Source organism: Ranitomeya variabilis, chromosome 1 (assembly GCF_051348905.1).
Source record: "Ranitomeya variabilis isolate aRanVar5 chromosome 1, aRanVar5.hap1, whole genome shotgun sequence".
NCBI classification, from domain to species: Eukaryota; Metazoa; Chordata; class Amphibia; order Anura; family Dendrobatidae; genus Ranitomeya; species Ranitomeya variabilis.
In genome coordinates this window covers 1,167,874,120-1,167,899,203 of record NC_135232.1, presented here as the reverse complement: position 1 = coordinate 1,167,899,203, position 25,084 = coordinate 1,167,874,120, and the positions used below count along the sequence as shown (strand labels likewise).

The 25,084-nt window shown below is 47.6% G+C and overlaps 1 protein-coding gene across 5 annotated transcripts in view; it reads right to left on the bottom strand.

The window, feature by feature from the left end:
- Positions 1-25,084, bottom strand: part of M1AP (meiosis 1 associated protein) — a 209,066-nt gene that overhangs the window by 134,873 nt on the left and 49,109 nt on the right. For all 5 annotated transcript variants that reach the window (XM_077280496.1, XM_077280494.1, XM_077280497.1 and 2 more), the window contains exons 3-6: positions 17,206-17,391; positions 16,972-17,128; positions 16,757-16,897; positions 3,324-3,456 (exon numbers count right to left, since the gene is read on the bottom strand). In XM_077280496.1, the coding sequence (XP_077136611.1) occupies positions 3,324-3,456; positions 16,757-16,897; positions 16,972-17,128; positions 17,206-17,391 (617 nt within the window). The remainder of the gene's footprint in view (positions 1-3,323; positions 3,457-16,756; positions 16,898-16,971; positions 17,129-17,205; positions 17,392-25,084) is intronic.

The following is a 25,084-nucleotide window of genomic DNA, read 5'->3' as shown; positions in this document are numbered from 1 at the left end:
AGCAAGGTGGAGGTGGGGGACTGGTATGGGCTGGTATCAAAGATGAACTTGTGGGACCTTTTCGGGTTGAGGATGGAGTGACGCTCAACTCCCAGATCTACTGTCAGTTTCTGGAAGACAACGTCTTCAAGCAGTGGTACAGGAAGAAGTCGGTATGGTTCAAGAAAAACATGATTTTCATGCAGGACAATGCTCCATCACATGCCTCCAACTACTCCACAGCGTGGCTGGCCAGTAAAGGTCTCAAAAAGAAAAAATAATGACATGGCCCCCTTGTTCACCTGATCTGAACCCCATAGAGAACCTGTGGTCCCTCATAAAATGTGAGATCTACAGGGAGGGAAAACAGTCCACCTCTCGGAGCAGTGTCTGGAGGCTGTGGTGGCTGCTGCACGCAATGTTGGTGGTAAACAGATCAAGCAACTGACAGAATCTATGGATGGAGGCTGCCGAGTGTCATCATAAAGAAAGGGGGCTATATTGGTCACTAAGTTTTTGGGGTTTAGTTTTTGCATGCCAGAAATGTTTATTTCTAAATTTTGTGCAGTGATATTGGTTTACCTGGTGAAAATAAACAAGTGAGATGGGAATATATTTGTTATTTTATTAAGTTGCCTAATAATTCTGCACAGTAATAGTTACCTGCACAAACAGATATCCTCCTAAGATAGCCAAATTTAAAAAAAAAAACACTGCAACTTCCAAAAATATTAAGCTTTGATATTTATGAGTCTTTGGGTTGATTGAGAACATAGTGGTTGATCAATAATAAAAATAATCCTCTAAAATACAACTTGCCTAATAATTCTGCACTCATTTTCACACCTTTAGAGAAGCTAAATAGGCTACCAAGCTCTCCTTCCATGATTCCGACCCAAGACATGACTCCTCCACCTCCTGGATGACATCGCAGCCTTGTTGCGACATGGTGGCCATCCACTGCTCCATCCATCTCGACCATCCAGAGTTGCCCAGTATTCATCAGTAGAGTTGAGCAAATTTCTTCGGGTCCCCACTTATTCGGCAAGCTATAGCGCTTGCAGAATAACCCGGATACATGGAGCGTGCAGGCTGATGAGCAGATGATGATGCCGCAGCCGCATGTGTCGCGGCTGTGTCACTAACAAACAGGCTCTCCATTCATGTGCTGTGACAGTGACACAGCCGCGACACATGCAGCTGGGCGCCCATCAGCCGGGGCTCTCCATGTTTCGGGGTTCCCTCTGCAGCTTATTCAGCAAGCAGGATAGCGTGCCGAATATGCGGGGACCCGAAGAAATTCGCTCATCTCTACTCATCAGCAAACAAGTCTTCAAGTACGTCTGGGCCCACTGCATCCATTTCTGCTTGTGAGCGCTGTCCAGGAGTGGCCGAATAGTAGGTTTATGCACAACTGCAGCCTCTGGAGGATCCTGCACCTTGAGGATCGCAGGACTCCAGAGGCACCAGCAGCTTCACAGAACTGTTTGCTGCTTTGTAATGATATTTTAGTAGCTGCTGTGTTAATCCAATTAATTTATCTGGCAGAAATATTGGTCATTATGCCTTCATCTGCAGGAACCTTCCTCATTATGCCTTCATCTGAACAAACCCATCTGTGCAGTGAACCAGCCACAAATCTCTTCACAGTAAGATGATCACACTTAAGTTTTCGTGAAATATCTATTGTTTTTTTTATTGTGACACTTAAGCAGCAGAGGTCCTTTTTCTTTCCCATATTACTTGAATCCTGTGGCTGCTTAATAATTGGAATGTATTTAAGTAGTTTTCCTTTAATTAGGCACATAGCAACTAATTATCACAGGTGATTGAGATTGATGTCAGTGATCCAAAGACCTTAAGACACAAACCGACCATGAGGTTATAGAAAACAGAAAATGACATCTTTATCGCACTTCCATCCAATCTGCAGGATAATGTGGAACGCAGTGGTTACTTATGGGAATACACATCACAGAATAACTACTCCACATGGATAGCAGTCATTATCTGACAGTAGCTTCTCCCAGTCAGTGCCCTATAGTGCAGCCCCAACCTGGGGAAACTTTAGAAAAATACGCTTTCTAATATTTTGGTGTCCTTTCAATTCTGACCTGTCACTGTCATCACCAATCAGACATTACCAGCTCCGGCAGTGTCCGGATGTTACTGGCGCCATCACGCAGGGTAGTGGCTGCTGCCAGGTACTGCAGATCAGCACTTGTGTGAACAGTAGTCACTAAACTGTGACGAGTCATGGAGCCTAGTCCTGTAAACTGTTCACAGGTCTGCTCACTGTGCCTAGCCCAAGGACAAGCTATCAGCATCAAACGAGTGGAAATCACCTTTAAGTATTTTGCCCTCCCTTCCTGAGTTTAATTTTCACAGTTTTGGGAAATGAGATGATATTGTGGCGACTGGTACCATGGTTTTCAAGATCAGTCATGATCCACATTCTAAGAAACAACAAAATCCAACAGCGCATCACTTTTTCCCAGATTTTCCACAACCTGCCCCATAAATTATCCTGCCACAATCTGTGAACCACCAGCATTCATCTAGGTAGCAGTATACGGGATGCCAGCGTCGTGGACTAGGCAATCATTTAGCTTTCCTCCCTGGGTCCTTCCACCACGGAGTACCTTACTTCTCGCACATGAATCGTGATGTAACAATTGTAAGAGAGTCACTGGTAATGTGCTGGAGGGGAGATATGTTTCACTGAGGTTCTTAGCTTCAGTGATATGAACCTGGATGAAAGCTCCAGCACGTTAATGGCCGAGAGGGGTTAATGGGCCATGACAGGGCCAGGTTTATTGTGAACAGTAAAGAGCTGGGCAGGACGGCTGTTCACCATATCTCCACCCTAGGGTGTGGTCCAGGAAGAAAAGTGAAGCCTCTGGACTTGAATGTTCGGTGGTCTCTTAAATTAGAGCTGACCTAAACAGCCGTGCTCTTGATTAAAGGAGCTGAACCCTGATTTCTAAGCGGGGATCCCGCAATTATATGGACTGTAATGTCTGCTGATTAGTTACGAAACCCAGACTGAATGTGTCTATTTGGGTATTGTCTGGTTTGTGAGGTGTATTTTAATAAACCAGCTGAAGATGTAAATGAAAAGCATTCCTCTGACGAGCTCGTCCAGCAGCCGAGTGAGCCGCTCTACAATACACTGACCGTTAGCGTTTGGCGTCACACCATATAGTCGGTTCACCTTGTCACACATGGATCTCACTATCCACTGCCCTCTCCTGCCCCCACTGTCCACCATCATAACCTGACCCCTCTACCCCATCGTTATCTGCCTCCTGGTCCTGCTGGCGTCTGTATCAGCTGCTCTTTACCTTATGACCTTCCAGGCTTGGGTGGCTCCTGTGCCTGCAGCCATATCTGAAACTCGAGGATACGCCTCGCCTCCCTCTCCATGGAGCAGTCCTGGATTTAGCAGAGGTAGGCTCACGTCACACATGACTTCTACTACAAGGTGAAGAATACGAGAGTCAGGCACGGCAGCACACGGCCATTCCCATGCAGGAGCACAGGATAGACGGCGCTCCCTCAGGACACAAGGTCCCATGCACAGTAACCTCACAAGATAATCCCACATCTACTCTTACAAATATATATATATATTCTATACATACAGTTAGGTCCAGAAATACAGTTGCCGCCAAAAGTTTACATACCCCGGCAGAATTTTTGCTTTCTTGGCTTTTTTTCAGAGAGTATGAATGATAACACCAAACCTTTTTCTCCACTCATGGTCAGTGGTCGGGTGAAGCCATTTATTGTCAGACTACTGTGTTTTCTCTTTGTAAGTCATATTGACAACCCAAAACATCCAAATGACCCGGATGAAAAGTTCACATTCCCTGGTGATTTTGGCCTGATAACATGCACAGAAGTTGACACAAATGGGTGTGAATGGCTACTAAAGGTAACATCCTCACCTGTGACCTGTTTGCTTGTAATCAGTGTGTGTGCATAAAAGCTGAGTGAGTTTCTGGGATCCAGACAGACTCTTGCATCTTTCATCCAGCCACTGAAGTTTCTGGATTGTGAGTCATGGGGAAAACAAAAGAATTGTCAACGGATCTACGGGAAACGGTAGTTGAAGTGTATAAAACAGGATAGGGATACAAAATGATATCCAAGGAATTGATAATGCCAGTCAGCAGCGTTCACACTGTGATTAACAAATGGAAAATCAGGGGCTCTGTAAAAACAAAACCACGGTCAGGTAGACCAACAGAAATATCGTCCACAACTGCCAGGAAAATTGTTCAGGATGTAAAGTAAAACCCACAAATAACATCAGCTGGAATACAGGACTCTCTGAAAACTAGCGGTGTGGCTGTTTCAGGATGCACAATAAGGAGACACTTGAAGAAAAATGGGCTGCACGGTCGAGTCGCCAGAAGAAAGCCATTACTGCGCAAATGTCACAAAGTATCTCACCTACAATACGTAAAACAGCACAGAGACAAGCCTCAACTTCTGGAACAAGATAATTTGGAGTGATGAGACCAAAATTGAACTTTTTGGCCACAACCATAAACGTTACATTTGGAGAGAGGTCAACAAGGCCTATGATGAAAGGAACACCATTCCTACTGTAAAGCACAGAGGTGGATCGCTGATGTTTTGGGGATGTGTAAGCTACAAAGGTACAGGAAACTTGGTCAAAGTTGAAGGAAAGATGAATGCAGCACGTTATCAGCAAATACTGGAGGCAAATATGCAATCATCAGCCCGGAAGCTGCGCATGGGACGTACTTGTACATTCCAACATGACAACGATCCAAAACACAAGGCCAAGTCGACCTGTCATTGGTTACAACAGTAGGTTTTTTGTTATCATTCATATTCTCTGAAAAAAGGCCAAGAAAGCAAAAATTCTGATGGGGTATGTAAACTTTTGAGCACAATTGTATTTGGACAGTGACACAGGTTTTGGCATTTTAGCAATTTACCAAAACATATTCTACATACAGTCCTATGATCAATGGGTTAAAGTGCCAACTCTCATTTGAGTGGTAATAGAATGCACCCTAGGGAAATATGGGAGCGCTACCTAAGCGTAGTATTAAAAAAGTATAATCAAACTAGATTGAGGGTGAATCTACTCACTTTGAAAAGCTGGCAAGCAGGCGAAACTCTGAAAAACAAACAAACAATCTCCAGTTCTGATACTCCATAGTGGTTTGCTGCCAGCATGGTTACAGCAGAGAATCAGAGGGGATTCGCATCCTAGCTGGAGGAAGGATTTAGGAATTATAGCTCTATTATGTTGCTGCCTCTTTTTAAGAAGAGGTTCCCGAAAAATGTGGTAAACTTAAGTAATGGCGATCATGTGGACACAGGAGCCGGGCCCGCATGATCGTCCCCGGGAGCTAGGCTTAAGTTATAGGCAGGAGCAGTACCCACACTGCCTGGGGCCATTTAACCTTCCAAATGCTGAGATAACTGCATTCAGAGGGCTGGAACAAGGAGAGGGCTGCCTCTCCCTTCCAATGGATGCCCCCATGACATCATCGCAATGACCCGATCATTGCTAAGGCAACCCGACAGTGACCTGATACACCATGTGCACCACTGACAGGTATAAAGCATTGCAATGCATTCCACCATCGATCAGAGTAGTAAAATTAAAGTCCTACAAAGTGACAACGTAAAAAAGAAAAAAAAATTGTATAAAGACATTTTTAAAAAAAATCACAAAATAAATTTAAAAAATTATACCCATAAATGTGCATATTTATGTAAAAACTAATGATGGGCAAGTACTAAAATGTCTACATTCCTAATACTTGCACGCTCGTTTCGAGTAATAAATACCTACAAAGAGGTCTGAGGAAAAAGTGAAAATGTTCAAATGGATGTGAGGTAAGAATTTAGGGAGGGACCACAGCCTGAAGCACCCTTCTTCCAAATGTGAGAACGGAAGAGGCACCCATATCAAGCCTATAATGCCTTACACACCTGCTTGATCGAAACCTCCGATCGTTCCGCCCAGAAGGCTGCCACGGCCCATGTGGAGTGAGCCCTCAGACCTCATGGCACTGCCTTACCACTTGACATATAAGCTGCCTCCCTGATCCACCTAAAGTGCCTCTTGAAATTCTAAGTCCATTTCTAGCACCCTGAATAAAGAATTATCCCTTTTGCAAGGATTAGTAACTGACATGTACTCTAATAGGCACCTCCTGACGTCTAGCGTATGGAGCTTCACCTCCTTCTGATTCTTAGGGTTGGAAAGGACGGAAGGACGAAAGAACACCTGTAACCCATGGAATTTAGAAGCTACCTTTGGTAAGATGGATCTGGCTTCAAGATCACTCTATCCTCCAAGACCTGGCTGTATGGTGGAAGTCTGGAAAGGGCCTGAATATCCCTAACCCTTCTGTCCGATGTCAATGCTACAAGGGCTGCTTTAAGGGAAAGCACTTTTATTGGGGCTGACAATGCGCTCAAAAAGAGATTCTGTCATAACCATTAGCACTAGGTTCAGGTCCCATGGCAATATTCTCTTTTTAAGGATGAGCCTACAGCTAGCCGATGCCATAATAAACCTAGCTACCCAGTAATTCCCTGCCAGATCTTAACTAAACAGGGCCACTAGAGCCGATACCTGGACTTTGAAAGTGTGAGTGGATAGACCCATCTCAAGACCTTTTTGTAGGAACTCCATAATCCAACCTATAGAGACTCCAACACCCACCCTCCCCAACCCCCAATTTTTTAATTTGAAGTGGAAAGTAATTTTCTTCAAGGTCCAACATAAATCTTGGTCGTTGCCACTTTCCGGCTCTTTAGGAGAGTGGCTACCAGATTAGGAGAAAAATTGTTTTCCCCTCAACAGCGCCCTCTCAAATTCCACGCCGTCAAATGTGAGCCGGACACTTGTGGATGGCAGACTGGCCCTTGAGAGAGGAGATCCAGGAGCTCCGGTAGTAACTATGGATCGGTGACTGACAATCATCAGCCACGAAAACCATTTCCTTTTGGGCCAAAAGGGGGCGATTACAATAATCCTTGCCCTGTCCTCTCTGACCTTCCTTACTACTAACAGCAACAGGGTTAATGGAGGGAAGGCAAAAGCTAGTCTGAAGTTCCACTGGACAAGAAAGGAATCCACCGCCAGTGGCTCTTCCCTGTTCAATATTTCGGTTTCCACCGGTGGCGAAGAGGTACAGTACATGTCCGGACCACCACATATCTGCACAATCCGCTCAAAGATGACCTGGTTCAGTTCAGTGGTTCAGATAGGAAATGGTCTTCCTCTACATTTAATATCAGATCTGCCACTTCCATCAAGGGTCTGGATCGGGTCCCCCCTTGGTGGTTGATGTAAGCTACTGTCATCTGATTGTCGGAAAGGATCCTGACATGAGGACCCTGTAGGGATATAAGGAGCTTTCTTATAGCTAATTCCACTGCCATCAGTTATTTTAGATTAGATGAGCTACTTAACTCCTTCCCTTCCAAATCCCTTGGACCATGACCTCACCAAGATGGGCCCTGCGGAGACACCGGTGGGAAGGGGGATTTGCCCCAGGTCTGCTAGCCTAAACTGCATGGTCCTGGGATCGTCCCGCCGAACGCCCGCTCTCCCTTTAATGTAGGGTAATGCTACTCAGACAACACAGGGTGAGGGTAAAACAGTATGGTAATGATTTATTGAAAAACAAAACAGGCAGATAACACATAGAACAGTCCCAGCACAGTACCAAAGATGGTGCACATTACAGAGTTTCACCCTTCCGCTGACTTGCTGGGATAATAGTAGCTGTGACTTTAGTTCTTGCAGGGTCAGTTACTCCACCTGTGGCACGCACACGGGGAGGAGGTAACGACAAGCGTAGGAAGATGACAGTCCACCGAGTCCATACAAGGTACAAGGCCAGTTCATCCGAGGATCACAACCTGGCTTCTCCAAACGTAGAATCTCTTGCTGTACCTCTGTCTCTGTCTCTTTACACAGAGGCATGTAACCTATTTTTAGATTTATCCAGTGTCCTTCAGTCCAGCATCACAGATAAGGGAGAAGAATGGTGATGAGATCAAGTAGCATAAAGGTACCTTCACATTAAGCGACGCTGCAGCGATAGCGACAACGATGCCGATCGCTGCAGCGTCGCTGTTTGATCGCTAGAGAGCTGTCACACAGACAGCTCTCCAGCGACCAACGATGCCGAGGCCTCCGGGTAACCAGGGTAAACATCGGGTTGCTAAGCGCAGGGCCGCGCTTAGTAACCCGATGTTTACCCTGGTTACCAGCGTAAAATGTAAAAAAAACAAACAGTACATACTTACATTCGCGTCCCCCGGCGTCCGCTTCCTGCACTGTGTGAGCGCCGGCCCTAACAGCAGAGCGGTGACGTCACCGCTGTGCTGTGCTTTCACTTTCACTTTACGGCGCTGAGTCAGTGTGGGAAGCGGACGCCGGGGGATGCGAAGGTGAGTATGTACTGTTTGTTTTTTTTACATTTTACACTGGTAACCAGGGTAAACATCGGGTTACTAAGCGCGGCCCTGCGCTTAGTAACCCGATGTTTACCCTGGTTACCAGTGTAAAACATCGCTGGTATCGTTGCTTTTGGTGTCAAACACGACGATACACGCCGGTCTGACGACCAAATAAAGTTCTGAACTTTGTTCAACGACCAGCGATATCACAGCAGGATCCTGATCGCTGCTGCGTGTCAAACTAAACGATATCGCTAGCCAGGACGCTGCAACGTCACGGATCGCTAGCGATATCGTTTAGTGTGAAGGTACCTTTACTTGATTACTTAATCTATTTGCATAGTTATTCCCTCTTTGCTTTCAAAGTCAACAAACTGGCTCCATAACACAATGTAAAATTAGCATATCAGCAAACATCACTAGTCATCAAGGATAAGATCACACTATGTTATATGAAATATCAGCTTATATTGTCACCGACACTCGGCCAAGTCTCTGCTCACTCGAACCCATATAAGCCTATGGGTGCAAGTGAGACAACGCACATCACTCAGATATCATCCAAGTGATCTGCATTATACGCTGACCCCGGCAATGGAGGAGATGGAGAAATTCATTTCTCCACCTCCTCCGCAGCTGTGCTCCGATCCGCTCTCTGCGAGAGGCTCGGAGCACAGACGCATGACACTCGGCTCCTGCTGACAAGCAGAGCAGGAGCCGAGTGTCATTAGCATATCGCATCCGATGCTCTTGCATCGGATGCAATACGCTAGTGTGACCCCGGCCTTAGGAGGCATGCCACGCTTCCGGCGCATACTTAAAGCAGCAGGGCACTTGTTCTCTATTACGGATGTTTGTACTGTGATGCTCTGTGCATAAGAGGCAGCGTGTTTATTCTGTAGGCCACCCTCTGCTGTGCTCTGTGATTTGAAGACTGTTGTTTTGCATTATACTAATACCTCGGTCTCCTCAGAATCCTCTGCTGGCAGTTCCCTATCCTGGATCCCTCTGGATACTCCGGATTCCATTCCAGGATGACCAGGCCTCTCCTCACGGAACCATCCAGATACCTCTACCAGCTGGACCAGCCTTTCCAGGATTACACGGAGCTTCCGGGATTCTTTCCACTGACAGAGCCAGTATTCCACAGTCTCTTCCATAGAGTCTGTATGGGTCGTCCCTCTGGTTCAGGATTTGCGGCATTTGGGCCTCCTGGTGTTGGGAAGGGAGGAACCCCTATATAGGGGTACACCTTGCCCAGTGCCCCACTACGTGGTACAGTGTCATGATCCAGAGTCCCCCTCAGGCACAGTTTCCCTTTTGTTTAACTTTCTTGAATAAATATCTTTAGTTTTTTGAAGGTCACTCTCTTGTCTCTTGAGTATCGGGTATACAGCTACCACTATACCATCAGTGTTCTAGTGAGTCCACGATACACCTTCACGCCCTGTGGGCATAACAGCCTGATCCAGACTTCCCTGTGAAGGTGTCAAATCCCCATGCTTTGGGCAGAGGGGGGGATATAAGAGTCACTTGAAAAATGCTGGTGGAAGATACGTTTCACTGAGGCCATTAGCTTGTGATTTGAAACCCAGTAGTTTTCTCCAGCATACTATGTGTTGTGAGGGGTTAAACAGCCATTTTAAGGGCTAGGTTTTTGTGGACCAACAAAGCGAGGGTGGGATCTGGTGCTTAAATAATTAGCCTCCAGAAGCAGTCAGTTTTCAGTAGGGCTGGAGAAAGGAACTGCAGCGTTTTGTGTCCTGAGGAGGATAGACTGAACCAGAGTGTGGTTATTATCCCGAGCGAGCAAATCCTCTCAGATGCAGAGACTGTATACCATTTTGTTTTTCTTTTCCTGTTTTTTTCCGGAGGGCTGGGTTTATTTTCACTTCACATTGGTTTATGCTGCATGTATAATAAACCAATGGAAGATATAAACAGACAGTGTACCTGTGTGTACCTCCGTGTGCAGCCGAGTGAGTCAATGTACCACATTATAAAAACACAAAAACTGAGCTTGGATTACCATAAGTTGGTATACATGCAGCACATAAACGCATGTTCACACTGGCCATAAAGCGCACAAAACGTACAAGAAACAAAATGAGCAAAAACCTGCTATAACTAAATAAGTAAAAAGCAAGTGCATTTAAATAACTCAGGGTTCTTCGTTTTTTACTTATTTAGATTAAAGAAGGTTGTTATATTAGACCAAGTTGCAGCCCTGCAAATCTGGTCCAGGGAAGCCCCTGCTCTTTCGGCCCAGGATACAGAAATCGCCCTTGTGGAGTGGGTTTAATTTTAAGAGGGGGATCTTTTTACTCCAACTCATACGCTAGTGCTATGGTTGACGTGATCCACCTAGACAAAGTTAATTTCAAGGCTTTTTTCCCCTTATTCTTTCCTGCATATTGTATTAATAGATTTGTATCCTGCCTCCAAGTAGCTGTGACCTCTACATAGTGCATCACTGCCCTTCTCACATCTAGTGTGTGAAACAGCCACATTTTTTGGGGAGATGACAAAAAGATGGAAGAACGATCTCTTGGCTCAAATTTGTCTCTGACACTACTTTCGGCAAAAAGGACAGATCAAGCCTAAATATTAACCGATCCTCTAGGATCTGTAAATAGGGATCCCTGACTGACAGTGCCTGTAACTCACCCAAACGTTTTGCCGAGGTGACTGCCACCAGGAATGCAGTCGTTATAGAAAGTTGATGCTGGATTCTTCCTAGAGCACATAGGGGGATCTGCACAACGTACTTAACACAAGGTTTAGGTCCCAAGGAGGAACGATCTCAATGACTGTGGGTCTTAACCTGGTAATAGCTCGAGAGAACCTTGCTACCCAAGGGTGGTCCGCTAAAGGAAAGTCCATGAAGGCACTAAGGGCAGAGATCCGTACCTTTAACGTACTCGGCCTTAGGCACATCTCAAATCCTCTCTGAGGAAGTCCAATATTCTGGGAATGACTGGGCAGGCTGTGCTCGGAGTAGATTTCCCCACGTAAGAACAGAACCTCTTCCATATTTTGGAATAGATCGCTGTTGTCACTGGTTTCCTACTCACCTGCATAGTAGTTATCACCTTGTCTGACAACCTTCTGGAGCTTAGGATTTTCCGCTTAGGATCCAGGCCGTCAGGCGCAGAAGATGAGGGTCTTGGTGCCAGAGGGGACCCAGGGACAGCAGGTCACGTCTGTCTGGAAGGGGAACTGGATCTTTCAAAGTCATGTGCTACAATATTGGAAACCAACTTCTCTTGGACCAGAAGGGAGCTACCAATACCACTGTGGCCTGTTCTTCTCCAAATTTCCTCAGGATCCTCGGTATGAGGGGAAATGCATACAGAAGACCTACTTCCCAACTCCGAGATAGGGCATTTATGCCTTCTGGGCTGTCCCCTGGATTTATGGAGAAAAATCTTGCCATCTTTGTGTTCTTCCGGGTCAGAAACAGGTCTATACGCGGAGTTCCCCATCTCCTGGTGAGCTGGTGGAATACCTCTGGGTTCAGTTCCCACTCGAAGAACCAAAGCTTTTTTCTCCTGAGAAAATCTGCTGTTATGTTCTCGGAACCCTTCAAGTGCACCGCGGAGACGGACCGAACATTTCTTTCTGCCCATCGAAATATACTTTCTTTTAAGGTCTGTAGGAGCTGTCCCCTTGGACCTCCCTGGCACCGCAGAATTGAAACTGCTGTAATGTTGTCAGACAGGACTTTCACATGACGATCTCTGACCGTTTCCTGGCAATGTTGCAGTCTCCCATACTGATACTGCCTTTAGCTCTCTGTAATTGAAGGATCTTTTCTCGTCTTCCGGGCACCATGTAGCCTGCAGGAAATGACCCTCCACCTCTGCGCCCCATCCCTGCAAACTTGCGTTGGTGGTAATACGGACGTAGGGAGAAAGGATCCATGGCACCCCTCTTCAAAGATTGCCCCTGGATGTCCACCTTGACAAGAAATGCCTTAGACTGGCCAGGATTCTCATCTTCCTATCCAGGCCCGAGTGATGCCTGTTTCAGGACCGAACTTTGAAGCAGTCTTGAGAGCCTGACTCCAATGTACGCTTGTAATGCAGGATGTCATCAATCCTAGGATCCTCAGGGCACACCTGATGGAGGTTGTCCTCTTCCTCTGTAACGCTCGGATCCTGCTTCTGATCTCTTCCTGTTTCACGCGCGGCTGGAATGACATCCTGCGATGGGAATCGAGGAGTACTCATAAGAACACCTTCTGGTTCCCTGGACATAGGTTGGATTTCTCCCAGCTCACTTGCCAACCCAGGCCCTCTAGATCATTGATAGTTTGGGCAAGTTGTTGATTGAGGGAGATAGTCTGCTACTAACAGGATGTCTTCCAGGTAGGGGACCACGATAATCCTTTGCCTTCTCAGAAAAGCTGCCACCTTGATATGTGAGGCTGAGGATAGGTCAAATGGAAGGCATGTAAACTGGAAATGGTGGCTCCAACCCTGATGGTGTAAAGCGAACCTCAGATATTGGCGGTGGTCTGGGTGAATTGGCACATGATAGTATGCATCTCTTAGATCTAATTTGCACATGGTGTTGTCTCTCCCTATTAGCTGAATGGTTGATTTTATTGTCTCCATTTTGAATCTTTTGTACCTGACCCACTGATTCAGGGGCTTTAGATTTATGATGGTCTGATATTTGCCCAAAGGCTTTTTTATGAAGAACAGGGAAGAGTAGTGGCCCTGATTCTACCTCTACAACAGGTACCGGCTTGACTGCACCCAATTCTAAGGCTGTGTGCCCACGTTGCGTTTTTTATGTGTTTCTGCGGCGTTTTTTGCTGCAGCGGAAACACGTAAAGAAACGCATTCCCATGCAATCCTATAGGATTCCGCAGTTGCTGTGCCCATGCTGCTGATTTTCCCTCTGCGGAATCGCATAGAGGTAAAATCCACAGCATATTCATTATTTCTACGGGATCGCGGAGATTCTGCAGCCATAGGATTGCATTGAAACGCTCACTTTACGCATGTGGCTATGCCCACCATGTGTAAAGTGAGCGCTTTCATGTGCGGATGGTACCCAGGATCTGGAGGAGAGGAGACTCTCCTTCAGGCTCTGGGATCCATAATCATATAAAAAAAAAAAAAAAATTTAAATAAAAAACAGGGATATACTTACCTTCCGATGGCCCCCGTAGTCCTCTCGCCTCTCAGCGGTGCACACGGTGGCTTCCTTTCCCAGGGATGCATTGCACGAATCACCTGAGATGCCGGCGCGATCACGCGACCGTGACGTCACAAAGGTCCTTCACGCAAAGCATCCCTGGGAACAGAACGTACCGGGAGCACCGCTGAGGAAATCGGGAGCCGTCGGAAGGTGAGAATAACCATATTTTTTTTTAGTATCTTTAACATTCTATCTTTTACTATTGATGCTGCATAGGTGGCATCAATAGTAAAAAGTTGGTCACAATTGTCAAGCACTATGCTTGACAAGTGAGACCAACCTGTCAATCACTTTTCCAAGCGATGCTTCAAATCGCTTGGAAAACGCAAGCATTCTGCAAGCTAAAAACGCTTGTATTTTGCGAGAAAATGCATGCGAATTCTGCATGCATTTTACCCGCGGCAGGGAGTTGCGGAAATGCTGCGGACATCTGTACAGAGCCTCCTTTGCGCGGAAAGGGACTAGGGTGGGAGATGGGAGAAGTCTATCCTGTAACTTTCTCATATGGTCTGCAGGATCTACTGGTTGTCCGTTATGGTTCCCCATTTTCCTAGGAAAAACTGCAGTCTCCCTCTTACCTTCCTGGTGTCAAGACCTTCTATGTGAGAAGGAGAGAACTGGGTGGATCTACCCTTACCTCCCTTGGGGTATCTCCACCTGCCTGATTTTCCTTTCCCCTTATAGTCCTGCCTAGGGGACTGACGGGGCCTATGAAAGGAACGAAATCTCCTGTTTTTTTCCCCTCCGGGAACCTCTTGTCAGCGGCCCTCTCTAAAATGTCGTCTAGTACCGGACTGAAGACATGAGCACCTGAGAAAGGGATGGAGAAGAGCTTGCTTTTAGATTGGCTGTCCCCTGACCAGGATTTAAGCCAGATGGCCCGCCGCGCCGAGTTAGAGTGCACATTACTCCTAGCTGCAAACCTTACAGATTCTGCTGGAGCATCTGCCATAAACTGCGTCGCCATATTTAACATAGGCAGAGATTCTGTTATATCCTCTCTAGGGGTATTAGATTTTATCTGGGTGGACAGCTCATCAATCCAGACACACATGGACCTAGCTACCGAGGTGGCTGCTATATTGGTCTTAATAACCACCGCAAGACTCCCATCTCCTCCTTCAACAGTTCTCTGCTTTCCTGTCCATGAATCCTCAAAACAGTATAGTGGTCTTCTTTGCCACTCTGGTAATAGGAATGTCCACATTGGGGATTTCCTCCCATTCCTTGATCTCCAAAGGGTCAAAGGGGAGACGGGCCTTAAAGTCCCAAGGGATGACTATGCGCTTTTCTGTATCTTCCCATTCTTCCAGGATCATAACTCTAATGTGCTGGTTGACCAGGAACACTATTTCTTTGTGTTCTGAGTCCGCCAACCATCTCACCCTGAATTGGGCGAAGGACCTCCGTTTCTTCAATCTTCATAGTTGCTCTAACCGCCTTCAATAAGTCATCCGTATTTTCAGATGAGAAAAAAAAAATACTTCTTCCTCTCCTCGGACAGCCTCTGGAAAAACTTTCTTCACCGTCTTTAGCATCTTCCTCTGAGTAGTACGAATATGGGTACGCTTTCTCCATCTCCCATCGGGCTCTCTTTTGACAGGAGGTGCTTGGATCTGGCTGTGGCGGCAAAAGACTGGCAATGGTGCTCTGGACCCCTTCCCAAATTATGACCCGCATGTCCGTTAGGAAGGACGCCTGTTCTTCTTCTCTTAGGAATTTTGCAACACACTCCGCATATAACTGCTTTGTGTATGAATCCGCTAACTTAAGTGTTGCATGGCAGACATGTCCTCATTCTTTTCCAGGAAGTGGAGCCGAATCTTAAGGGAGTCCCTTTATCCTAATACAAAAAAATGGAGCATTTCCTATTCTTACTGAGTGACCACTAACATGTGGTAAAGCAGGGGCTATGGGGTTATTTACACTGGCCAAGGACTGCTCGGCTGGAGCTTCTGAGCAAGGTGGATTAACCTTGATGGTTCAGACTGTGCACATCACCCATTCTGCGAGTAACCTTTTTAAAAGGGTCTTACCATGTCCAGGTGGCCTCCAGATTACCCCCATAGCCCTCTCATGTGTTCCTGATTGGAACGCACGCTGCGCCCCCCCCGATCAGAAGCGTCCCTCTAAACTGGAAGTGTGCATCCTCGAAAGGTGTCCAGCCAGATACACGTTCTCCCGGTGGAACGCACGCTCACGCGTGCGACCGAAAGTCAGCGGCCGGCGGCAGCGTGGAGCCGAGAGCCCTCCGGAGAGGGAAGCGGCAACGTCGGGAGCTTCTCTGCTCCACCAACAAGCTGAGGGACCCCCGCCCAGTGAGGTATCAGCGACAGAGCTTCGACAGCGGGAAGGGAAGAGAATCTGTCCCCTCCGATCCCACTGAGCTCCGGTAAGTATAGCGCTCCTATTGCACGCCCTGTCCTGCTAGGGACAGGAAAGAAAACACTGGGGGTGAGACGGAAGGAGGGGGCTTTTAACCTCTTGTGTTTCCTGTCCCTAGAGGATAAACGGGACTAACTCCTGTCGTGCGGTCATGAGGAACGTCCTGGGAAAAATAAATCGTTATTTTTTTTGTCCAATAGGACCAATAGAGCCATGTACATTGCACAGATTTCCCACAGGGCCACGTCTGTGACTAATAATCGTACCATCATGACAGACACCGGCTGCCAGCACAACCCACCAGTACCTCGCTATCTCACAGCATGGACCCCCATCTAAGCCCTTTGAGGCTGTGCTCATGTCAGATGTGTACAGGAGCCAGCACCTGTCACTTCTGGGGCCACACACAACACCTTCCTTATTTCCCATGGTCACCCATTTCCCATTCCTGGGGTGCAGCTACTGTAAAATGTATTCTGGTTTCCTCCAGGTCTTGCATTACTCGTATGAAGGAGGCTCCATGTGCCAAATGTACATGTCCCAGGGTGTCCCTATACTCCATCCTTTACAATGCAGGCAGGAATAAAAGAAAACCTGGAAGAAACTAAACACATTCATGGTCCAAACTGACTAAGCATCTGGCACCGGCATCCAGATGACCGAGGTTGTGGTGATACAGATGAGGGACATATAACATGAAGAATGGACTCACACTCTGAGGCGCCTTCAGGAAATATCAGGTGACATTTCTCTTTCTCGCCATTGTGCTCCAGCAGCCACGACTTCAAGAAAATCTCCAAACTCAGAACATTTGGTGGAACAACATGAAGGTCAATGTCATACACATGGGAACCTGTAGAAGAGCAGAAGACAGATGAGTGTGATGACTGGCAGTGAGCAGAATTTCCACCCATGGTCCCCTCATACCTTGCTCTGGAGGTGACTCAGTAGAACCACTCTGCTCCTGCTCGAACGAGATCTGGAGAACCAGCAGCCGGCGCAATGTGCCTAGATCGGCGTACTTCAGTCCATCATCCAGGTCACGCATCAGTTCACATCCTGATCGGGGGGAGACAACAGTCACCTGGTGAGAAAATGTAGTGAGCACCACTGACAGATCTGCAGGTGTATAACATGTCTACATGTGAGAAGGCTTGTCACCTCCACAAAGCAGCCACGTGATGTAGCTCCTGAGGAGCTGTGCTGCATTCGCTGCTTGTTCTGCTGCAGGGAGTCCAGCACAGCCACAGAGAGTGCGCTGTTCTTCACAGGTCCACAACCTTCTGTGGGGATAGCCTGCACTTCAGACAGGCACCACAGGAGGCGGCACAAGTTACCCTTCATTTCCTAGACAGAAAAAAGAAAGAAAATCATAACATTGGGATTATAAAACATGAGGGAGAAAGGGGATAGTCTACAAGAAGGAAGCAGGGGAGGAGAGTAGAAAGTCTACAGGAAGAAATCCAAAGAAGAGAGTGGAGAGTCTACAAGAAGGAAGCCGAGGAGAGTGGAGATTCTACAAGAAGGAAACTGAGGAGAGTGGAGATTCTACAAGAAGGAAGCCGAGATTCTACAAGAAGGAAACCAAGGAGAGTGGAGAGTCTACAAGAAGGAAGCCAAGGAGAGTGGAGATTCTACACGAAGGAAGCAGAGGAGGAGAGTCTACAAGAGGGAAACCGAGTGGAGATTCTACAAGAAGGAAGCAGGGGAGGAGGGTAGAAAGTCTACAGGAAGACATCCAAAGAAGAGAGTGGAGAGTCTACAAGAAGGAAGCCGAGGAGAGTGGAGATTCTACAAGAAGGAAACTGAGGAGAGTGGAGATTCTACAAGAAGGAAGCCGAGATTCTACAGGAAGGAAACCGAGGAGAGTGGAGAGTCTACAAGAAGGAAGCCAAGGAGAGTGGAGATTCTACACGAAGGAAGCAGAGGAGGAGAGTCTACAAGAAGGAAGCAGAGGAGAGTGGAGATTCTACAAGAAGGAAACTGAGGAGAGTGGAGATTCTACAAGAAGGAAGCCGAGATTCTACAGGAAGGAAACCGAGGAGAGTGGAGAGTCTACAAGAAGGAAGCCAAGGAGAGTGGAGATTCTACACGAAGGAAGCAGAGGAGGAGAGTCTACAAGAAGGAAGCAGAGGAGAGTGGAGAGTCTACAAGAAGGAAACAGAGTGGAGATTCTACAAGAAGGAAGCAGGGGAGGGTAGAAAGTCAACAAGAAGAAATCCAAAGAAGAGAGTGGAGAGTCTACAAGAAGGAAGCCAAGTGGAGATTCTACAAGAAGGAAGCAGAGGAGAGTGGAGATTCTACAAGAAGGAAGCAGAGGAGAGTGGAGATTCTACCAAAAGGAAGCAGAGGAGGAGAGTGGAGATTCTACAAGGAAGCAGAGGAGGAGAGTGGAGAGTCTACAAGAAGGAAGCAGAGGAGGAGAGTGGAGAGTCTACAAAAAGGAAGCAGAGGAGGAGAGTGGAGATTCTATATGAAGGAAGCCGAGGAGAGTGGAGACTCTACAAGAAGGAAGCAGAGGAGGAGAGTGGAGATTCTACAAGAAGGAAGCAGAGGAGGAAAGTGGAGACTCTACAAGAAGGAAGCAGGGGAGGAGAGCGGAGATTCTACGAGAAGGAAGCGGAGGAGGAAAGTGGAGACTCTACAAGAAGGAAGCAGGGGAGGAGAGCGGAGATTCTACGAGAAGGAAGCGGAGGAGGAAAGTGGAGACTCTACAAGAAGGAAGCACGGGAGAAGAGTAGAAAGTATACAAGAAGAAATCCAAAGAGTAGAGTGGAGAGTCTACAAGGAGCCGAGGAGAGTGGAGATTCTACAAGAAGGAAGCCGAGGAGAGTGGAGATTCTACAAGAAGGAAGAAGAGGAAGAGAGTGGAGAGTCTACAAGAAGAAATCCAAAGAGGAGAGTGGAGATTCTACAAGAAGGAAGAAGAGGTAGAGAGTGGAGAGTCTACAAGAAGAAAGCCTAAGACAAAAGTGGAGATTCTAAAAGAAGAAAGATGAGGAGAATGGAGAGTCTACAAGAAGGAAGCAGAGGAGAGTAGCGATTCTACAAGAAGGAAGAAGAGGAAAACCTTAAAGTTACATGATTCTAATATTCAGCAAAGAGTCCATATAAGTTTTGATTTTAATATATCTTCATATGCCATACATTCTCTCCATAACAAGAGTAGTGATTGTACAAGAAGAGAGCCAAGGAGGAGAAAATATTCTACAAGAGGAGATCAGAGAGTCTACAAGAAGAAATATGAGAGTAGAGATTCTACAAGGGAGCCAAGGAGGAGACTAGAGATTCTACAAGAGAGCCAAGGAGGAGAGCAGAGATTCTACAAGGGAGCCAAGGAGGAGAGTAGAGATTCTACAAGGGAGCCAAGAAAGAGACTAGAGATTCTACAAGGGAGCCAAGGAGGAGAGTAGAGATTCTACAAGAAGAGAGCAGAGGATGAGAGTAGAGATTCTACAAGGGAGCCAAGGAGGAGAGTAGAGATTCTACAAGAAGAGAGCAGAGGACGAGAGTAAAAATTCTACAAGGGAGCCAAGAAAAAGAGTAGAGATTCTACAAGGGAGCCAAGGAGGAGAGTAGAGATTCTACAAGAAGAGAGCAGAGGATGAGAGTAGAGATTCTACAAAGGAGCCAAGGCGGAGCCATCTTCCTGTGGCCACGCGTGCGCAGATGGAGATCGCGGCGGCCTCCGCGATCTCCATCTGCGCACGCACGGCATCCCGCGGCCATTTTCCTGAAGCCCCGGGCAGCAGAGCGCTCGATCTGCGCACGCGCGGCCACAGGAAGATGGCCGCCCCCACCGATCACCAGGGGAATAGCGCAGATCGCGCTCTTTTCCCTCCCATGTGCAGTGGATTCTGGACCTTGGGCATGCGCAAACCACTACGCCACCAACGGAAAACTAAGCAAGATCTGGGGGAAGACACCACGCCCATCTGACCAGACCAGCCTGATTGACAGGCGAAAACGGCTACTTTGGTAACGTATTTTAGCAGCATAGGTGGGGAATCGGGGTCCAAAATATACACTATTGTAATGCACAGCTCAGGCCCTATTTAACAGTATTTTTATCTCATACGGAAAAAACGGGGTGACAGGTTCCCTTTAACCCATATCTGCAAGTTAATCACATTATTTCATACGAAAAGTTCCCTTTAAAGAGGTCGCAAGATTTTACAATACAAGCTGTATACATTATTACATAGATCTCCTAGACCAGATGAAGCGGGTGTACTTAGTCAGATAACCCATCGCAGGGTGGCTGTGCTGTGTGCGACAAATAAAGCAGCACCATGTGTGACGCTGTAAAGTCTGGGGGCCAGGCCTCTCAGGTGGACCCTAAACCTGACACTACAGATGGAACACTCCCAGCCTCTAATGGCCCATAGTTCAGGGTGTGAAGCAGCTGATACATGTGAAGAGGGACGTCAGTCACAGAATTAACTGTGCATCATTAATGCAAGAAGACGTCATGGCCGACATATCACACAGGTGACAGACTATAAATTATCGCTAACACAAACAGGTCGCTGCTAATGTGCAAGGGTCCCACCCACATTGAACATATGGGGAAGAGGGAAAACTACCAGTAACTGGAGAAGAGCTGACAATCCAACCAACCTTCTTATAGCTAGGGAAAGAAACTAATGAAACCAACCTTTGTAGCAGAGACCTCCTGCCATAGACCGGCAACTAAACCAAGATATCTGCTGGGAAAACAGACGAGGCTGAGATCGGTCTACGCAGAGAAGGAGCAGTAGAGAGGCTGCCTTTGTTCCAAGGAAGAAGCATCCTGGGTTCAAAGGATTTTTCAGGGAGTGTTCTAGACGTTTGGTGTCCATTGACCAGATACGAATATTGGGGTTGGCATCGATCCCATATTCACGGGCTATACATTTTCAGCATTGTAGCAAAGGGACGTATGTGACACATCCACTCACATCGCCATGGGGCCAGTAGAACCCTGCAACCTAATGTTCTGATAAAGGATGCAAATCTCTATGTAACTGTATAATCAGGAAAACCTATATGACGTCAGAATCTACTGCCCGAGACCTCCAGGGGTGAAGATATCCTGTAAGGTGGGGATCTTATCAAATTCTAACAGACCCAGCACATCCCACAATCAGCCCCCACAAGGTTCATTAAGTAGGTGTGGGGGCATAACAGAGCTAATAAGCAGTATTTGGGCCATTCGTCAGTCCTAGGAAGGTGCAGCTTGCTGTAGCTTCGGTCCGTTTTCCTGGACTGTGTCCCTCAAACCATTTCCACAACACAGATTTAGAATGTTTCATTCTTATTACTTTTTATTTTATGTAACTTTCCTCTTGGTGTGTAAAACACACTCCTGAAGCCATAGGCTACCTGTAACGACTGCCCAGTCAGCCGACAAACGATTGGTGGTGGCAGAGGGTTGTTATTGAGTTCTGGTGGAGTTGGCAGTGACAGTCCCAGGGGTGTTTATACACTGTGTTCCAAATTATTATGCAAATAACATTTCCTCATATTTTCTCTAAATTACCTATCTGAATTGCAGTCATAGTTATTTTCCAGTCATCTACTATTCTAGTATAATTGCAATGTTTTGGAACAAACTGCCTATGAAAACAGGATCTTTAAAAAAAAAAATTAACACTCAAAATGCATGTTCCAAATTATTACGCACAGCAGAGTTTTCAACCTTTTTTATTTTATTTTGAACAAAAAAATGGTCAATTGTGAAGTTATAATCATTATCAGCTTATTACAAAATGAAATCAAACAGTTTAAGTGAAAACTTTATTCTAGGTGATGTTACATTTGCACGTAGGACCCCTTGTTGGAAAGAAGCTTCTGAACTCTCTCCTCCATTGAATTTGTCAGTTTTTGGATGGTTTCTGCTCCAATAGTTTTGCATGTGGACAGAATCCCCTCCCAGAGCTGTTGCTTAGATGTGAACGGCCTCCCGCCATCATAGACACTCCTTTTGATGATGCTCCAGAGGTTCTCAATGGGGTTGAGGCCAGGGGAAGATGGTGGCCACACCATAAGTTTGTCCTCTTTTATGCCCATAGCAGCCAGAGATGCAGATGTGTTTTTTGCAGCATGAGACGGTGCATTATCATGCATGAAAATGATCTTGCTGCGGAAAGCACAGTTCTTCCTCTTGAACCATGGCAGGAAGTGTTGTTTTAGAAACTCCACATAGATTATGGAGTTCATCTTTACCCTTCAGGGATCATAAAGGGGCCGACAATCTCTCTCCCCATGATTCCAGCCAAAAACATTACTCCACCTCCTCCTTGTTGGCGCCTTAGCCGTGTTTTCATGGGGTGTCCATCAACCAGCCATCCTCCACTCCATCCATCTGGACCATCGAGCGTTGCACGGCACTCATCAATGAACAAAACAGTTTGGAAGTCAGTCTTCATGAATCGTTTGGCCCACTGGAGCTGTTTCTGCTTGTGTGCAGTGGATACAGGTGGTCGACAGGATGGCTTACGCACAGCTGCAAACCTCTGAAGGACCCTGCATCTTGTTGTTCTGGGGACGTTGGAGGGACCAGCAGCTTCAAAAACACAGACGTTACACCGTGGCATAACGCAGTGTAACGTAGTCCGTTAACGATGCCATCGAGCTCTATTTCGGGCGCATCACTAGCGCACGCCCATAATGGGCGTGCGCTAGCAATGTGCAGTCATTGAGTGGCGGACCCTGGAACGCGGGCTGCAGCGTTTCCGGGTCCGTCACAGCTAGCGCAGATAGAGCTAGCAGATGCTCTATCTGCGCTAGCAAGTTGGCACTTGTAATAAACGCAGCCCGTTTAACGCATGTGTTGAACGGGCTGCATTAATGCAATGTGAACCTAGCCTAAAAGGTAGCAGAATTGCTGGGAGTTTCTGCATCACCCCAAAGAGTTAAAGGGTAAGTGACCTGCAGGGAATCCTCCAATAGAAAGCACAAAGAGGAGCTGCAGGGAATCCTCCAATAGACGGCAGACAGAGGAGCTGCAAGGAATCCTCCAATAGACGGCACACAGAGGAGCTGCGGGGATTCCTCCTATAGACGGCACACAGAGGAGCTGCGGGGATTCCTCCAAGAGACGGCACACAGAGGAGCTGCAGGGATTCCTCCAATAGACGGCACACAGAGGAGCTGCGGGGATTCCTCCAATAGACGGCACACAGAGGAGCTGCGGGGATTCCTCCTATAGACGGCACACAGAGGAGCTGCGGGGATTCCTCCAAGAGACGGCACACAGAGGAGCTGCGGGGATTCCTCCAATAGACGGCACACAGAGGAGCTGCGGGGATTCCTCCAATAGACGGCACACAGAGGAGCTGCGGGGATTCCTCCAATAGACGGCACACAGAGAAGCTGCGGGGATTCCTCCAATAGACGGCACACAGAGGAGCTGCGGGTAAGCCTCCAATAGAAGGCACAAAAAGGAGCTACAGGGAATCCTCCAATAGACGGCAGACAGAGGAGCTGCAGGGAATCCTCCAATATAAAGCACAAAGAGGAGCTGCAGGGAATCCTCCAATAGACAGCACACAGAGGAGCTGCGGGGATTCCTCCTATAGACGGCACACAGAGGAGCTGCGGGGATTCCTCCAAGAGACGGCACACAGAGGAGCTGCGGGGATTCCTCCAATAGACGGCACACAGAGGAGCTGCGGGGATTCCTCCAATAGACGGCACACAGAGGAGCTGCGGGGATTCCTCCAATAGACGGCACACAGAGAAGCTGCGGGGATTCCTCCAATAGACGGCACACAGAGGAGCTGCGGGTAAGCCTCCAATAGAAGGCACAAAAAGGAGCTACAGGGAATCCTCCAATAGACGGCAGACAGAGTAGCTGCAGGGAATCCTCCAATATAAAGCACAAAGAGGAGCTGCAGGGAATCCTCCAATAGACAGCACACAGAGGAGCTGCAAGGAATCCTCCAATAGACGGCACACAGAGGAGCTGCGGGGATTCCTCCAATAGACGGCACACAGAGGAGCTGCGGGGATTCCTCCAATAGACGGCACACGGAGGAGCTGCGGGGATTCCTCCAATAGACGGCACACGGAGGAGCTGCGGGGATTCCTCCAATAGACGGCACACAGAGGAGCTGCGGGGATTCCTCCAATAGACGGCACACAGAGGAGCTGCGGGGATTCCTCCAATAGACGGCACACAGAGGAGCTGCGGGTAAGCCTCCAATAGAAGGCACAAAAAGGAGCTACAGGGAATCCTCCAATAGACGGCAGACAGAGTAGCTGCAGGGAATCCTCCAATATAAAGCACAAAGAGGAGCTGCAGGGAATCCTCCAATAGACAGCACACAGAGGAGCTGCAAGGAATCCTCCAATAGACGGCACACAGAGGAGCTGCGGGGATTCCTCCAATAGACGGCACACAGAGGAGCTGCGGGGATTCCTCCAATAGACGGCACACGGAGGAGCTGCGGGGATTCCTCCAATAGACGGCACACGGAGGAGCTGCGGGGATTCCTCCAATAGACGGCACACAGAGGAGCTGCGGGGATTCCTCCAATAGACGGCACACAGAGGAGCTGCGGGGATTCCTCCAATAGACGGCACACAGAGGAGCTGCGGGTAAGCCTCCAATAGAAGGCACACAGAGGAGCTGCGGGGAATCCTCCAATAGACGGCAGAAAGAGGAGCTGCAGGGAATCCTCCAATAGACGGCAGACAGAGGAGCTGCAGGGAATCCTCCAATATAAAGCACAAAGAGGAGCTGCGGGGAATCCTCCAATATAAAGCACACAGAGGAGCTTCGGGGAATCCTCCAATATACAGCACACAGAGGAGCTGCGGGTAATCCTCCAATAGACGGCACACAGAGGAGCTGCGGGGAATGCTCCAATAAACGGCACACAGAGGAGCTGCGGGGAATCCTCCAATAGACGGCACACAGAGGAGCTATGGGGAATCCTCCAATAGACGGCACACAGAGGAGCTGCGGGGAATCCTCCAATAGACAGCACACAGAGGAGCTGCGGGGAATCCTCCAATAAACGGCACACAGAGGAGCTGCGGGGAATCCTCCAAT